This window comes from Emydura macquarii, unplaced genomic scaffold (assembly GCF_026122565.2).
Source record: "Emydura macquarii macquarii isolate MOO-44397 ecotype Brisbane River unplaced genomic scaffold, CSIRO-AGI_Emac_v2 contig_1390, whole genome shotgun sequence".
In the NCBI taxonomy this organism is placed as follows: domain Eukaryota; kingdom Metazoa; phylum Chordata; order Testudines; family Chelidae; genus Emydura; species Emydura macquarii.
The window spans coordinates 13844849-13860847 of NW_027131527.1; the positions used below are offsets into that span (position 1 = coordinate 13844849).

General features: G+C 39.8%; 1 protein-coding gene across 3 annotated transcripts in view; it reads right to left on the reverse strand.

The window, feature by feature from the left end:
- Positions 1–15999, reverse strand: part of SGPL1 (sphingosine-1-phosphate lyase 1) — an 85032-nt gene that overhangs the window by 43784 nt on the left and 25249 nt on the right. For 2 of the 3 annotated variants that reach the window (XM_067552675.1, XM_067552674.1), the window contains exons 7-14: positions 11502–11590; positions 10221–10326; positions 9469–9567; positions 8175–8324; positions 6751–6989; positions 5347–5493; positions 4302–4422; positions 3995–4170 (exon numbers count right to left, since the gene is read on the reverse strand). In XM_067552675.1, coding sequence (XP_067408776.1) covers positions 4030–4170; positions 4302–4422; positions 5347–5493; positions 6751–6989; positions 8175–8324; positions 9469–9567; positions 10221–10326; positions 11502–11590 — 1092 coding nt within the window. In that variant the 3' untranslated portion in view covers positions 3995–4029. Of the gene's footprint in view, positions 1–915; positions 4171–4301; positions 4423–5346; positions 5494–6750; positions 6990–8174; positions 8325–9468; positions 9568–10220; positions 10327–11501; positions 11591–15999 lie in introns of those variants that run through there. The other variant, XM_067552673.1, reaches the window with a different exon arrangement.

Consider the following 15999-nt stretch of genomic DNA (forward strand, 5'->3'; position numbering starts at 1 on the left):
TTGGACTCTCAGGGTAGGTCTACACAGCAATTAAACTCTAGAGGCTAGCCCAGCACAGCTGACTTGGGCTGCAGGGCTGTAAAATTGCTGTGTAGACATTTGGGCTTGGGCTGCGACCCCATGAGTGGGAGAGAGTCTTTTATTCCAGCACAGACTGATTCTAAGAGGTATTTTGGCACAGTAACGCTGTCACCTCTCACTGATACAACATGGGAATTTGATTTGGTCAAGGTGAAACCACAAGACCAAAATTCTAAGAGGAGCTCTAAAAGTGGCTGACTCGGGTGTAATCTTTATATTTGTCTAGCTCCAGAATTCACTAAGGAAAATCCACAGCTCCTTAATATAGCCTCCCTTTAAAACCCTTAAATACCACACATGAGAAGCAGACAGAGTCCATGCCTTTATCTGAGGGTACGTCTTCACTGACACCGGCAAATTCGCGGTGTCATGAGATCGATTTACCCGGATCATTTGAGCAGAAGTGAAGACCTGCTCAAGAAATCTAAAAGTCGATTTAGTAAAACCACCTCCAAGGAAAGCGGAGCGCTGCATCGACGGGTACGCATTTCCCATCAGCGAAGCGTAGTGGAGATGGCACACAGAACGGACTTTTGGAAGTCGACGTAAGTTACGCAAGCTACTCTACATAACTTTTGTAACTCCCGTCAACTGCTGCTGAATTTGCCGGTAAGTATAGAGCAGGACTGAGTAGCAGGAAGAAAAGCAGTTGCAAAGCTGTAATTCACATTAATTAACAGGAAATCACATCAACACATAGTCTAGGCAACTGTTCCTGACTTGTGCACCAGCACTGAAAAGAGATAGTTTCCCTGCTAGAGCATGGCTGGATCACCAATGATTCAGCCTAATGGTTTAAAAAACCCTTCTTGAATAAAAAGGGATACAAGTGGGTCTGGATAATTAAGTCAACCATTTTAATACAAAAAGAGCTCTCAACTACAGTATTTTACCATTTCTTCAATAATTTTAGTCTACAGAGTTTTAATCAGTAATAAGCTACAGTGAATGTTAGAGTATCACCATCAGAGCAAATCGTGCCCTGAAGGCCCCTTAAAAACAATGGGTGTATATTTTGTGTGTGTAATATTCACATTATATGTATTTTAATCTTTTTGAAAGCATCAAGGAAGCACAGATGGCATAAACAGCTCAGCAGTCCCTACTGCAACCTGACACTTTACACAGGATATAGTCTTCCATTTGGTAAATAAAGGTCAAACATCTCTCCTTGTGAGCCCGTCCGTCGTACACACATTAATTTCTCTCCACCCTGAAACATTGCCAGTGTTTAATACCTTGTTTGAAAAGCTCTCTTACTGGAAGATACAGTTTGATATTTTGGGAACCAACTCTCCTTAGAAAGTACCATCAAGTTTCATATTACAATCTACTCTGTAGATTTTAAAACCCAGTACATAATGTATTAACTTCACACTTTTTCTAAAAACAGTATGCATGATAAAGCAGATATAGATTATATATTAAATGACAACGGCAAATAAGACTGCATACTAATAAAATACAGTATCCAGAACAGATTGCATTTACAGTATAGATCAAACACATAAAACATAATCAGAGTGTCACAACCATTAACAGTACGTAAAGCCCAGAATGGAGTACAGAGACAAACACCTCTTCAAATGCAACAAAAGAATGTGAACTGAAACACTTATTTGTTAGCCCCATGTAATTCCTGGGGAAGAGGAGAGTTGGGGAGGGTTTCTTAGAACAGTATTTCCCTTTTTTTAGGTCTGGCAGGTTGGAAGTCAGCCATCAAAATAGCCAGGTAGTTATACAGAAGATCCCCTTTCCAAAGCACAGTACAATGACCCTCAGATGGCAGGATGTTAACAGAATTATTAGGTCCAATACACGTTGACTATCAAAGTCAGGAAGACACAAACGGAGTACCTGGCAATTTGAATTAAATGTTTCAAGAAGAGGACTGAAAAGAATTGTCTGAGCAAGCAGACACATGCCTGCCTTATCTTATGAAATCTATCAGATGGCTAAGCTGAACTGACTCAGAGTTCAGAATAGTAGATATATTTAAAGAGAGATATCCTTGTCCACAGACATAGGACACAACACTAAGCTTGCTTTAGCAATGGCTGGTAATTCACTCTCACTCTGCATAGCTACTGGGCAAGTGTGTGCTTCAAATATGTTGAGTCACACAGAAGCAGTTTGGATGCAAGCAAATCCAGTGCTGAGGGTGGAGGAGGGGGGCGGGGGGGATGTCTCCTTTAAGATTTACAGCATATTTCTTTCCACAAAGTATTGCACAGTGCAACTGCCTCTTGTGAGAGCTGTTTGCATTTATAGCGTCTAGTAGTATGCAGAAATGGATCAAGAGAATGAGTATTGGAAAATGCACTCCACCCTCATTACAAGGCTCTGCAGGTCTAACCCCATCGCTGATTAGCCTCAAAAGCTTTTCTAGTTTGTTTAGGGGGTTGTAACCATTTTACAAGGCTGCTCAATGCAGTCAGCAGAAAGGACAAACTGATGCAAAAACATAGGAAAGGTGCAGCTAAATCTTGATAAGAGACCCCCTCCTTTCTTCTCTCTCCATGGAACCCAAAACCTTCATACCCAATATTAATTAGATCCCACCATAACACCTCACACTCAGCACTATCAACACCTTCATAACACTGAAGACACTTGGCTCAATAAGACTATTATGTTGAGGGTGGAGTGTACCGTACCTGAGTCTAATTTGCCACAGAGGTTATTTTCAATATAGTACCATAAGATGACGACTGTGGCAACATCATACTCTTCCTGAAGTCTCAGGAAAAGTTGGAGCAGTGTCAAGGCACACTGGTGAATGCCCTTTGAAAATGTGCCTTAAGTGCAAAGAACAGAGAGAGACCACTACTTCCTTTTACAACAGTCACCACTTCATACTGAAAGATGGTGTCAAAAAAGTTAACTTTGGTGCTACATGTTTACACATAAATCCCCAGCCATTACACAGAGCAGGGCTCAACTGACTTTTCATTGCAGCATTTTAGGACAGTGCAAAACCTTCAAAGTTACACACAATGAAATAATCATTTTGTTCTCCTCCTCCAGAGTTATGCAAGATACAACAGCATTATGGGTGGTAATGTAAGAGTTTTAGAACAAGATACAGGAAAGCAATGATTCTGTGTAAGGAGTGGTTCTTGAGGAGTACCTTCAGACTCTTTCCCCTATCCTACCCATTTGGTTTAAGATGAAATTTTCTACTTCTACTGCAATTTATATTTAGCTCAGGAAAAGTTGCTTACATTAAGGAAGTCATCCAAAGAAATTACTATCTATAAACTGACAACTGTGTCTAACTGGATCTCCATATGTAGATAATGCAAAGACTGGATTGGTGAATCAATAAAGGAAAGACGATCATGTACAGAGTTAGCAAGATCTAATCTCTCTTTGCACAATTTTTTAAACACAATTTCCTACAGTAGTTAGCAGTACTTGGAGGAGTCATTGAATACTTTGTGTTCAATTCACTTTCTACCTCCAAATTCTGTGGAGGTTGCCTTTGTGTCCCTATGTTTCAGCAACTACACAGAACCGAAATCTTAGTGGGGCACTGACAAGATAAAAGATCCACAGCTTTTCTCTCAGAAGAAGAAATGACAAGGAATGAAGAGAGGCAGAATACCTGAGGAATTATGGAGTTGTGGAATGGACATTCAATTGCCATAAGCAATGCCATTCCATCTTAGAGTTTTAGGACTAGCCTTAGCAGCTAACTAAAGTGATGATATAGAAAAACTAAAACTAAACCAATTATAGAGAAGTGACAGAGTGGAGATTACTTAAAAAGTTGATTTTTGAGAGTAGAGGGATGAGACAAAAAGAAAAGGGAGGAAAGTTCTGTAGATAAAGCTGCCACATGACCTGCATTTGCATGATCAAAAATAGTAGCTCAGTGTGACCTCCTTCCCCCAGGAATTCAGAATACTACCTCAGCGCTGGCTGGGAAGGCACCAGTTACAAAATTCAGTGGTGTCCAGGAGAACCGTTCATGTGTTTGTCACTAGAAGGGATGTCTGTGCTATAGAGGCAGTCCAAATATGCATGAGAAATCTCTGCTACCATGTTCCTGTCTGGGATGGATTGTGCCATTCCGTATATAGCACCCTATGTTAAAAAAAAAAAAAAAAAAAAAAAAAATTATTACATAGGAGAACTCTATCCCAACAGAGGTGTGTGAATTTAGAGATTTAATCATTTCAATCCAACTTCACCCTTGCAGTACAGGGTCTCCTTACCATGCCAGTGGTCTTGGCTTTAGGATCCTTCATGATCTCTGAGACACAGTCTCTGACATCATGCAAGAATTGTTCTGCAATGCCAGGTTGTGTGTGCAACAGCGTAATGCAGAGATGAATGCTACAGGCAAAGGGGAGAGAAAAGAGAAGCCATTTTACAACGGAAAGGGCAAAAAACTATTCCTTATGTCATGTCATGACTCCTCAACTGATGAGACTCCCTTGAGAACCTAAGGTGTAATGTATTGGCCAGCCAGCATTTTTATTTAGGTGGTCTAAAGCAGTGGTTCTCAACCAGGGGTATGCAAAGGTCTTCCCGGGGGTACATCAACTCATCAACCTTTTTACAACAGGCTACATAGAATGCACAAAGTCAATACAAGCTAAAATTGCATACAGACAATGACTTGTTTATACTGCTCTATATGCTATACACTAAAATGTAAGTACAATATTTATATTCAGATTGATTTATTTTATAATTATATGGTTAAATGAAAAAATAAGCCATTTTTCTGTAATAATGTGCTATGACACTTTTGTATTTTTATGTCTGTTTTTGTAAGCAACTATTTTAAATGAGGTGAAACTTGGGGGTATGCAAGAAATCAGACTCCTGAAAGGGGTACAGTAGTCTATAAAGGTCAAGAGCCACTGGTCTAAAGAATAATCAGGTTGATTTTCAAATAGGGAGAGCAGGTCACTCACTGGTATTGCCCCTTCAAATACAATAAATCCAGGGAAGATACACACGTTATACAACAGTGTTTCAGGAAGTCTGAAATTCTAATCCAAACTGCGACTGACTCACTATGTGGTCTTGGGTAATCACATAGCCTCTCTGACTTGATTTTCCCCATGTGTAAAGCAGAGATGCTACTTATCTAGCTCCTGGACAAAGATGTTGGGAGAACTGGCTGTAAGAAGTGCTGTAAAGGTGCTATTCCTGGATTTAGAGGCATTATTTGACCACAGCTATATTTGTCTCATCTGCCAGGCTACAATGGGTCTAAATTAATAATTCCCATTTTGGCAATCAACTCACCTTGAAGGGAACTGCAGGACATTTAAGTTCCATCCTCTCGTGCCTAACAAGTTTGACAGTCTATAGATGTCAAAAACGTCTGATCCAATAGAGATGACAGACACCTCAGGTTTTCCAAAAATTAGGATGTTGTCAATTTTCCGCAACCTTGAAACAGTTAAAAGTGATTTATTTCCTCGATAGTAACAGAAGATCACTCTGGAACCATAGAGGTAAAGATACAGACAGCACCCATGGCACCAAAATCCCCTGGGAATGAGTAACAGGATAGGGAAGTAGAATGTAATTAGGACCCAACCTGTTAGAAGCCTTAAACTTAATCCATGCCTACAAAAGGTAGATTTAGTGACCTACACTATCAAGTGCTGCTAATAATTCCAACAGAACAGAACCAAGATTATCCAAACCCCACTTATCCAAAACAAAGCCTCAGATACATAAAAATGACTCCCTATCTCCTGCCACTTCTTGTGGGAGAACTGAACCTATGTCTGCAATGCTTACTGAAGGGAAGGCATTTTCCCCCTCTCTCAAGCTTTCTAGTGAGGAGAGCCAGTTCACAATGGAAGCTACATGTTATGGTGAGTGAGGAACCACTTGGTCACTCACTAGAGGCCCATGGGAAGCTTTCCTGGTGCAAGACATTAATTTCTGGAAAATTTATACCTTTAATTTAAAAAAGTTTATTTCAAATGGTTAACAGAAACCTGCTGAACAAAGCAATGTCATGTAAGTCTACAGACAGCTTTAATGCCTGTGCTCGCTGCTCATAGCTCTTCCAATAGCATTAGAACAAATCCTATGGGGGCAATAAAACTGTCTAGAATAACACTGCTGCTGCAGCTAACCACTCAGGAAAGCTATGAACAGCTCTATGACAATCAAGAGAGCTCCGACAAATGGAGGCTGTGGAGAGAGTGGAGGAGCAAAGAGCTCTAGCCCTTCAGGCCAACCTGCAGCAAGGAAGTCTTGCAGAGAGAACAGCTGCTCCTTCCTTCTTCCAGCCAGTAGAGTGGAGAATTTCACATTTCATAACCCATTAGCTAGTGGCTGATACAAAAGATGAAGTCCCCAAAGCAAGGTTGAGGGACAGCAGTTTGGTAGAAATTCCTACACCTTTTTCCCTCCTCCCACCTCAAACTAAGTTGCAGGGAAGAGATTGGGTTTTAACCAAGACATTCTCTCTAACTTTGCTATTGGAAATCGGCCCTCTCCTCACCCTCATCCTCTATATGTACTTATGACTAATAGGGGTTTGGATAAGCCATATTAAGTAACACTGGACTTTGGGCTCTAGCTTCCTTAGTCTGAAGGGTAGGAGCTAAGGGTATTTGGGAGGGGTTCTATGTTCAAGATCCAGAAGGCATCAAGAGAAAGACAAAAATAAAGCCAAAAAGAACATACCCTGATTCAATGAACCGTGCAGTACTAATGATCTTCTTAGTAGCCTCAACATAACCATCTTCTCCCTTGTACATCATGGTTGCCCAACAAGCTGCAATGATGCCACCAGGCCTGGAGCCAGCAATGGTGGGGGAGGCATAGATGCCCCCTTGCCAGTCAGGTGCAACAAAGAACTGATAGTGCCTGTATTTCTTGTCACTGTACAATACCACTGAAGAGCCTTTTGGAGCATAGCCATACTGTAAGAGACACATATAATGACAGACAAAGTGTTAAAATGACAAAGGGTATGTATGAGACGGTACACAGGTAAAAGACTACAAATTCAAGATCACATTAGATAACATTACTGGCATCCACATTCCCACACTTCATCTCACATCCTGAAGTATCCAAATATGGAAACAGTCCATATTAACAACCTTCCCCTGCCTTTCCTGGATATCAATGCTATTTTATGGTACAGTGGTAGCGCCAGAAAGATTTTGCCAAACTCTGGCAGAGATCCAGTCACTCAAGCTGCCTGCAGAGAAATGCCTAAGCACAGCAGGAAGGAATCAACTAATACCCTGAAGCATGATGTTGTATCTTCCCCTTATTTAGTACACAGCTATAGTATCAGAGGGTCATAAAATTGTCCATTCTTGTTACACCTGTTGAACTTACAAAACATGAGAAGATAGGCACAAAAATACATTAATTTCAAGTACTAGATATATGTTTTTCAGAGGACAAAGAAGAGTTCAAATTCAGCTTCAACACAAAGTATACAAAATGATGAAATATCGCTTAAAGTAATTTCCTCTCTTTGCCCTAAATGTATTGCCCTTTATTTTCATTAATGATTTCTTTTTGTGTTAAGGAACAGAGTTGAAGAAGGGGCTAAACAATACTTACTGTACCCATCATGAATTACATCTTTTCTGACCTGCTGTACTGAATCTGAGATGCTCTTACCTGCTTTGGAACTTGTGTCAATAACAAATAGGTGGTGTTTAAATACATATTGTTGCAATACAGTATAACTGGACCACACCCAGGCAGAAAAATGTTGCTCCAGATGCTCAATATCAACCCCCTAATGCCAGCAAGAATATATAGTTTGAGAATACTAAAGTGGACATTCATTTGCATTTGTTCCCTGGCATTTCCTATAGCCACATGCAATTCTATTCCTGTTGCATCTCTGCCACACCTTCCTCTTAGCTCAATTCTAGTGGAAGGCAACGGCAGTAATATGAAGTGCATTAGGAACGCTAAAGATAGGATTGACATTAGAACTCTTCCTTGAAAGTTCATTATGGCATGCATGTGCTCTCCACTTTAAATAGTAACTGTCTCTAATAATTTCATAGAGAAAGTGGATCTGGTGCAAACAATACCATTTAGTTAGACAGGTACCCCCAACTGCTTCCCCTTCTTACCTTGTGAGTATCTGCAGAAATGCTAGTCACACCTTTCACACGGAAGTCAAATGGATGCTGTAGCGGAAACCCTGCCTTCTCCATGAAAGCAATGAGGAAGCCACCCAGACAGGCATCTACATGGAAGGGGATTCTATACTTCAGTGCCAGCTAAACACACACAAGAGGTTCTAGTTAGTTACTCAAGCAAAACCAAAGAGGTAAATCGAATGGAATTCCTGGGACTTAGTTAATAGTCTCAAATGTGAAATACAAAGTGTCTGGGATCTCCAGAAGGGTCCAGAATCCATTACTACACCAATTCTCAAGCTGTGGAGCACTTGGGGTCCAGAAGACCTGGTTGATCATATAGTGGTGTCTCTTCTTGCTTCTAGATTTAAAAAATGAATGATGAGCCTGCTAAAAATGTATTACATTTCCTGTTATTGCCACAGGAATGTTACATGACTTGAATGGGAGGAGGTGTCCATGATACACTATTAAGATGTGTTCCACATTAAAAACAGTTTGAGACTCCCTGATTTGTTACATTTTTAATTTGTATTTCACCTAATTTTTTATGTATCTAATGTTCTCTCCTCCCACCAACTCTAGTCATGAGCCCACTTTAAAAAGCTCATTCTAAACCCTTTGATTTTACCTAAGTAGTTTTCTAACCATGTTTGTTTAAACAAAACTGTTTCATCTCCAGACCCCTACCACAGCTCATCCTCCTGCTGCTCTCCCCACACAGACTTGGTCCTGTAGTGAAGAAATCTAGTGCCAGATAATTGAGAAATAGCCTATTACAATAAAGCATCGTCAGCAACAGCAGAAGGCAGATACAAGACATTGGCAGTTTATTCCACTTTTGGAGACAAGCATGCACTTAAAATTTGCCATTTTGCAAGAATCTTCATCAGCGTGACATATCACTGTACAAAATGACTCAAGTTTTAGAGAGCACTGAGCAGCCAGTTTTACAGCAATGCTCAGTTGTCATTTCAAATACTTAAATCCTATGCTCTTGGGGCAAGGTTTTAAATGAGTATGTTACAAATTATACCAAAACCTGACAATCTTATATTCCCCACCCTCACAAACTTCTTCTCAGCCTCTGTTGATTAGTAGCTGATCTGCTTTAAAACAGTAGCTATCTTTCCAGTTAGCTTGCTCCTCCTTCTACCAGATTCATTCACCAGTGCTACAATTCTGCATTTATATGGTTTTCTACAAAGAAAACACTTGCCAAGGATATTCAAGTCTTATTTAACTCCTCCTCCCTTCCAACCTCATATTTCAAGGGGTACTCTACCTTTGCCACCTCCTCAATTGGGTCCATAACTCCATGAGGGAACTGGGGAGCTGAACAGACAAGCATTGCAGTGTTCCTTGAAATGGCTCTTCTCATTGCCTGAAGATTTAAAGAGAGAAAATACTCGCACACCATTTTCCAATTTCCACCCTGCCAAAAAATGAAGCTACTAGATTTCAAATGAACCAAAACACAACAGCCTATGAATAGCGTACACAGGAGGACTCTTCTGCATATGCTGTAAACAGGTGTTCATTTGTGCCTTCTGTAAGAACTTTAAACTACTGTCACTCTATAACAACAGTAGTCTACATCCGATCACTTCGATTTCATAGCTCTTGTAATGAAATAGCACGCTCCACACTTTAGTTATAAGCATAAGAGTCCAATTGAGTCATTTAACCCAGTCCTGGTACGTGCAAGTTTATATCTCAGTTTTTATAATATTTTGTCCAACTTTGTTTGAAACCCAGTTGAAGGTGCTTCTGCAATGCCTAGACACAAGGATATATTCAATTTAAATTAACGTGCTAGGTCAAAGCAGTGGTTTAAATCTAAATTGTTTACAGCATGACCCAATGTAGAATGCAACAATTATTTTGGCTGCAGTTTTATTTGCTGTTTCTGATAAGCACTGTTCATCACCACTGTCCCTACCTATCAACCCATCCCTGACAGACAGAAGACTATTTCAGGAACATTACTGCAAGTTTTCGGCAGAAGAGGTATCTAGTGCTGTCTACGAGCAATACCTGCACATCCACTTGCATGGTCTTCGTCAATGGTATGTGCACAATCTTCAACCCAAAATAATGAGCTGCTTTATCAAATGCTGCATGAACACTCATTGGAACCAATCTGAAAAGAGAAACGTCAATACTTCAACTCAAGGAATGTTTAGGTTTAATTTGAATACCTGTCCAGGTATAAGCCAAAATTCATACAGCAGGCATTTTTATACATTAGCCCTTACAGACAGAGGATAGTCAGCCTACTGGCATGATTTAAAAAAACCAGGAAATGTGGGCCAAAGATTATTTTGAGCACACAGGCCCTGTGCTTTTCTGAACTAAAATATACAGTATTCCACCATTCACTTCACAAACTCTAAAGGCATAGTTAGAGGAAACTGCTTCAAAAGGGCTCTCTCTTTTTACATGGACTTATAAGAAATAAATACAAAACTCCTAATTCTCCAGTTCTTCAAAATAAAGTTCTCATCTCTTCCAAAATGAAGTCTTGTTATAAAAAATGTTAAAATTGTGCAGTGTCACTGAGGTTTGCTCTGTAATAAGACATCAAAATACAAAGAAGTGGGGATGCAAGTACACTGAAGGAAAGCAACATGCAATCTATAAAAAGCCCAATAGATGGCAGTGACTGAAGGCTCAAAAAGATTAACCCAAGATGCTAGACTTGGATTCATGAGACTTCAGAGTTGTTTAGCAGTCTGCAACAGTGTTAAGAGAGGAAAAGGGCTCCTTCCTCAGGCTTAGAAATTTGGAATAAGGCAAAAGAACTCTTATTTGAACAAATCAAAACTCTAACACACTTGAAGTGGTGACAAACTCTGCTCAAGCGAGGTCCAAAGCTGAAATGGTCTTGGTTTTGTAGGTGAGGATTTAGGTACCGGCAAAGCTTTTGGGGGACGGAAATAGAGATGCTTCTCACCCATCTCTAACTTTAGACCCAAGTGTACCTATGTCCCAATCACATACACTCTAATTCAAATCAGAAGTGATGAATCATGAGCAACACTGTTCATGTTAATGTTATCTCATACTGTTTAAAGTTTGGTATACTATTTTGCATTATTTCTTGCAGTTTGGGTTTTTGTCCTAGGTTGGTCCTCAGAAAGTTGACAGATGAGTGGGGGACGCGGGGTTGAGGGGGAAGGTATGGACCAAAAGAAATGAGAGAAGAGTGTAGCATAGCACCCGCTCGAAACCAGGACTGTGAGGCGATCATTTTTCAGGAACAATAAAATCATACAAATCTGTGAAAGAAAAAAAGCCATGGAGGTAGCTGCATACATTTCTGGGTGTTTGATTCCTTTCTCATAGGCCAGATCCCTGTAGGCTTTACATGCCATTAGGATGCTCTCGGTCCCACCAGAGGTCATCTGTTGTGAAAAGAAGAAACAAATCAAACACTAAGTACATTTGCAGAACTGGGGAGTGGAGGGGGAAAGGGAGGGGTTGAGAGGTTAACGTGCTAATGCTCTAAATGAAATTTCAGGCTAGAGATTTATAAGAAAGGCTCAGTTAACAAGTGAACTAGAAACCAAAGAACAGATTAAAGTAGCTTTCTAGTGCTTGAGGACCATTGCAACCCTAAACATATATCTAAACACAAGTTGTCTTCATTTTGAAGACAGGTGACAGAATAGGTTACTCATTCACAAGCTAGCTGAGATGGTTTTACCACAAATGAAACTACAAAGGGCAGAAGAGCCTTTAGAGGTATTGCTGGTCTGCTGCAAAACCCCAAAAAGTGACATCTGCAAAACTAAATGGAATTCTGACAGTGACTAAACACATACAGATCTCAGGAACAAAGGTCACAGAAACAAAAACAAAAAGACTCCCACTGTTTTTATTCCTGCTGATGTCTGTGCCAAGCAGCAAGAGCTGCTTCAGGCAACATCCATACCATAGATTTGAAAACAAACTGTTCATCGTAGTTTGCAAACTGAAAGGCTTGAGGGAACAGAGCTTCAAACTATGAGGATAAAACAGACAGCTGTGTTTATTGTTAAGAAAGCAGGTGATGGCAGGAACATCACAAACATGCGGTTTTATAAGCCATGTCAGTCACTCCCAAATTCTTCCGCAAGCTCCTTAACCATTTTCTTTGGAAAAATTGCTGACACATTTGAAGACCTCACTACTTAAATGTAATAAAATATTAACAGAATTGTTTCTCTTTATTATTAATTAGTGATATTTAAATGAACATATGACTTATTTATTGAAACACCTACATTTTGCTACTTATTTGCCACAATCTTCCATTTGTATTATTAGAAGCTAAGAAGTTTATGCCACCAGGTCCTGCTCCTTCTGTCCACTTGAACAAAGAATCCCCTTACCCTTCAAACAGGACTAGACTAACAACCCTAGTCTTCCATATTTGCCCTCTCAGACTTCACTGAGGAACTCCCGATTTTGCTTCCATCTCTCCTTCACCTTCGGGAGGACACCTCCACTAACAAACTGAGCAGATACCTATTTGCTATGAAGTTTAGCTTGCAGCACTGGACAGTTGCCTGCATGTACAGATTGTGCCACATACCAATGTATATGCCAGGCTGCAAACTACTTAAGAATTTTGTCAGCATAGCTATGTCACTTATGGATGTTATAGCTTTTCTACACTCATCACCAACATAGCTATGCAGCAGAAGCCGTAGTGTAAATGCAGTTATACAAGCAAGAACATCCTTTGCCAATATAGCTCAACTTGTCTGGGGAACAGATATAAACTATATCAGCAAAAGAGTGCTTTTGCTGATAAGCTGCGTCCCCACTAGGAGGATTTGCCAGTGTATAGTTATACTGGCAGACCCTCTCATGTACATAGGGCCTGAATCACTGTCATAGGATCTCTCTTCCTCTAGTGTCTGCGGTGAACTAGGCAACTGGCCAATGCAGGGTGATTCAGCACCAGTCCACAACCTTCTTAGATATTTGTCTCTGCTCTCTTCAAAAGGAAAGTCTACAGTAGCAGAAGTTGTCCTGTATGAAAGCAGTCAAACTAGACACTGCTTTTGTTTTTCTACCCTAGTACTCTAGCTTCAGAAGCCAGTGCAGAAAAGTAAGTGCAAAAATCAAGAATAGGAGCGTTTTTTTTTTTAAATGGAGGATAAGGAAGAACAAAATCCCTCCATCCTTCCTAAAATGTGTTATTTGTTCCCTCACCCATTGCCTCCAAACTCTATTACTATGGAAATTCAAAAGCAAATACCTCTTTATACATCTCAAGTTAGCATTTAAAAGTGAAAATGTGATGTTTAACAAGAGTTAAATTATACTCATGTCTCATTATCAAGAGAAGGAAAGCTTATTGGTCCTCACAAGTCTCTATGAGCCACCACTCTCAATACATCCCTATTCATTTACCTCTTCATTAGAAAGAAGAAACCCATCTAACCCCTACCTTAAGATCTTTCACAGAACTGTGGTTTCCAGAGTTTAACTGTTGACTAGAAAATAAAATCTGCAGGAGATGGGAGACAAACCTGGCAAGAAGTCCTTATGATTTTCCCAGTGTACTAGCCCTGTGAATGATACCAACAAATTGTAGTGTGTTGCTGGGGACGCATGCACACCAAGATCTAGTGCATAGCTATTCCATGCTGGCAGTATCACAAAAGACCCCTACAAGAAAACTTCCTGTCAATCCTACTACTTACACCTCCCAAGGTGATCTAGTCTTGTCACTGGTAGATAAAACGCACAGATCTGCAGAAGTGGAATCCATAGGTAAGTCCACAAGAATAGTGCAAACGTCTCATTTTTAAAAGCTGGGTTTCAAAGGGATGGAGAGGTTTCTGGGGAGGGTTTGTTTTGTTTTTCAAAAGTGCTCCGTTTTCCTCTATGACATTGCTCAAACCTGTTGTTAATCTTTAAAATGTCATGAATTTTGCTGATTAACAGAAAAAAAGGAAAATCATTAACTGAAGTTACGTGGAAAAGCCCCTTATTGGAATTACAGAGAAAATCCATAAAACATTCTCTCTTTTTGTATAAGTCCTTGTAAAAGATTGCAGTTGAGAATCCACATCACATCCACATCACAAGAGAAAGAAATACCCAGACTATGCAGTGAATGTTCAATGACTCAATACTGATTTTAAGCCTCAATTCTGAGTCTCTTGTTATTGCCCCCTAAAATTAAGTGCCACCAAAAAAAAAAAAAGTGATTAAAAAAGAACTGGGAACACCTTTTTCCTGTGGGAAAAGACTATCATCTTACAAAGTAATTCAGGGGAAAAAAGGTGAGTTGAAAACTCCTACGAGGGATTAACAATAGTAGTATTTAAACCTAAGGAGAACAATTTTAGCAACGTGTCCAGAATGAAGACTACTTCCAGAAATAATGGAAGTTTTGCATCTAATTTAACACTGACTACACTGATAATTTACTCTAATTTTGTTTCTACACTTGTCCAAGGCATCAGTATCATTCAAAGTGCTGCAAGTAGTCATACATGAGTAGAACTGGATTTCTCTCAGGAGTTCTTATTTCTTAGAGTGACAAGAAAACAGATTTGCACTCTATGAAAAGCAATTACAGAAATAGAAACATTTTCTTTTTTTTTTTTTCCGGGCATCACGGCCACTGAATTTTTATATTGTTTATCCAACATGCTTCACCTGTCTTAACAGACCACAGCTGAAATTATAATAGCAGTCCCAATTCCCTACTTCAGATTAGTAACAACAATGGTCACCTCATCCAGAATGAAAGAAACCAGACAGTAATGTCTCCAGACAGGGGCAGACTATAGGTCTCAAAAACAGCAGTTATGACCAACAATTTCAGGAGCAAATGTATATTTTAAACTACAAAACTGTAGGTGGAATAAAAATTAAACAGTAACTTCAGACATTAAAAAGGGACACCAGCAACTTTTAGATTACTCAATTAGTTTAAAAAAAAAATAGTAGAAGTAGATTCAAACACTACCACCACCTCTTTTGGTGTGGCTCATTTTGTGGCTTCGCTACTCCCCCGGTAAATGTTTGTCTTTTAAAGCTGACTGCCACTTACAAGGTCAGTAGTGTCAAATGCACAAAGTAAACAAAGTGAAGGCACAGATAAAATAGTTTTTCTCTGGCCCTTCAGAGATAATGATCTGGGTGTTATTTGAACTACAGAAGGTGGGGGGACAACACTTAAGTCTAAAAAGTGCTTAGAAGAAATATTCTTTTAACTGCTTGGCACAACTCTCTGCAATGACTCTTTGAGCCATCAGAAATCCTGATAAAATATTTAGATACAAAACCTTACCTAGAAGTTACCATTCTGAAATCATGGTCCACTTCTGACCCTTTGAGACTGCCTGTCACACTATGTGCTCAAAACAATATCTGGTCTCCATACCACCCCTCCAAGGCCTTCCTTTAGCTCTGTGATGCTTCCCCAGGGCCATGAGGCACCAAGAAGTCCCGAGGTCACAAACTCCTAATTCCATTTTTGAAATCTGTTGTTTCAAAGTGCCTGTCTTATACATTGAGGGAACTCAACACCTGCAAGACTAGCTTCAGGAAGTTAGTTACAGGGTTACGTTAATTTTAGTAGTTTCTGACTAACCACTTCAACTCTCCCACTGGCCTTGCATATTAGGTAACTGTTCAACAAGGTAGTATGTAATTTCCACACCAAATTTAACACTTCCCTGACTGCTTTGCTTAGGCTTCTGCTTAAATTTCAGCTGTACTTATGCCTATACCTCAAATTTACAGCGCTTCAGGGCATGCTGCAAAGCCCCTTTTAATTACCCAAGCTTCAAAGGGGGGGGAGGAG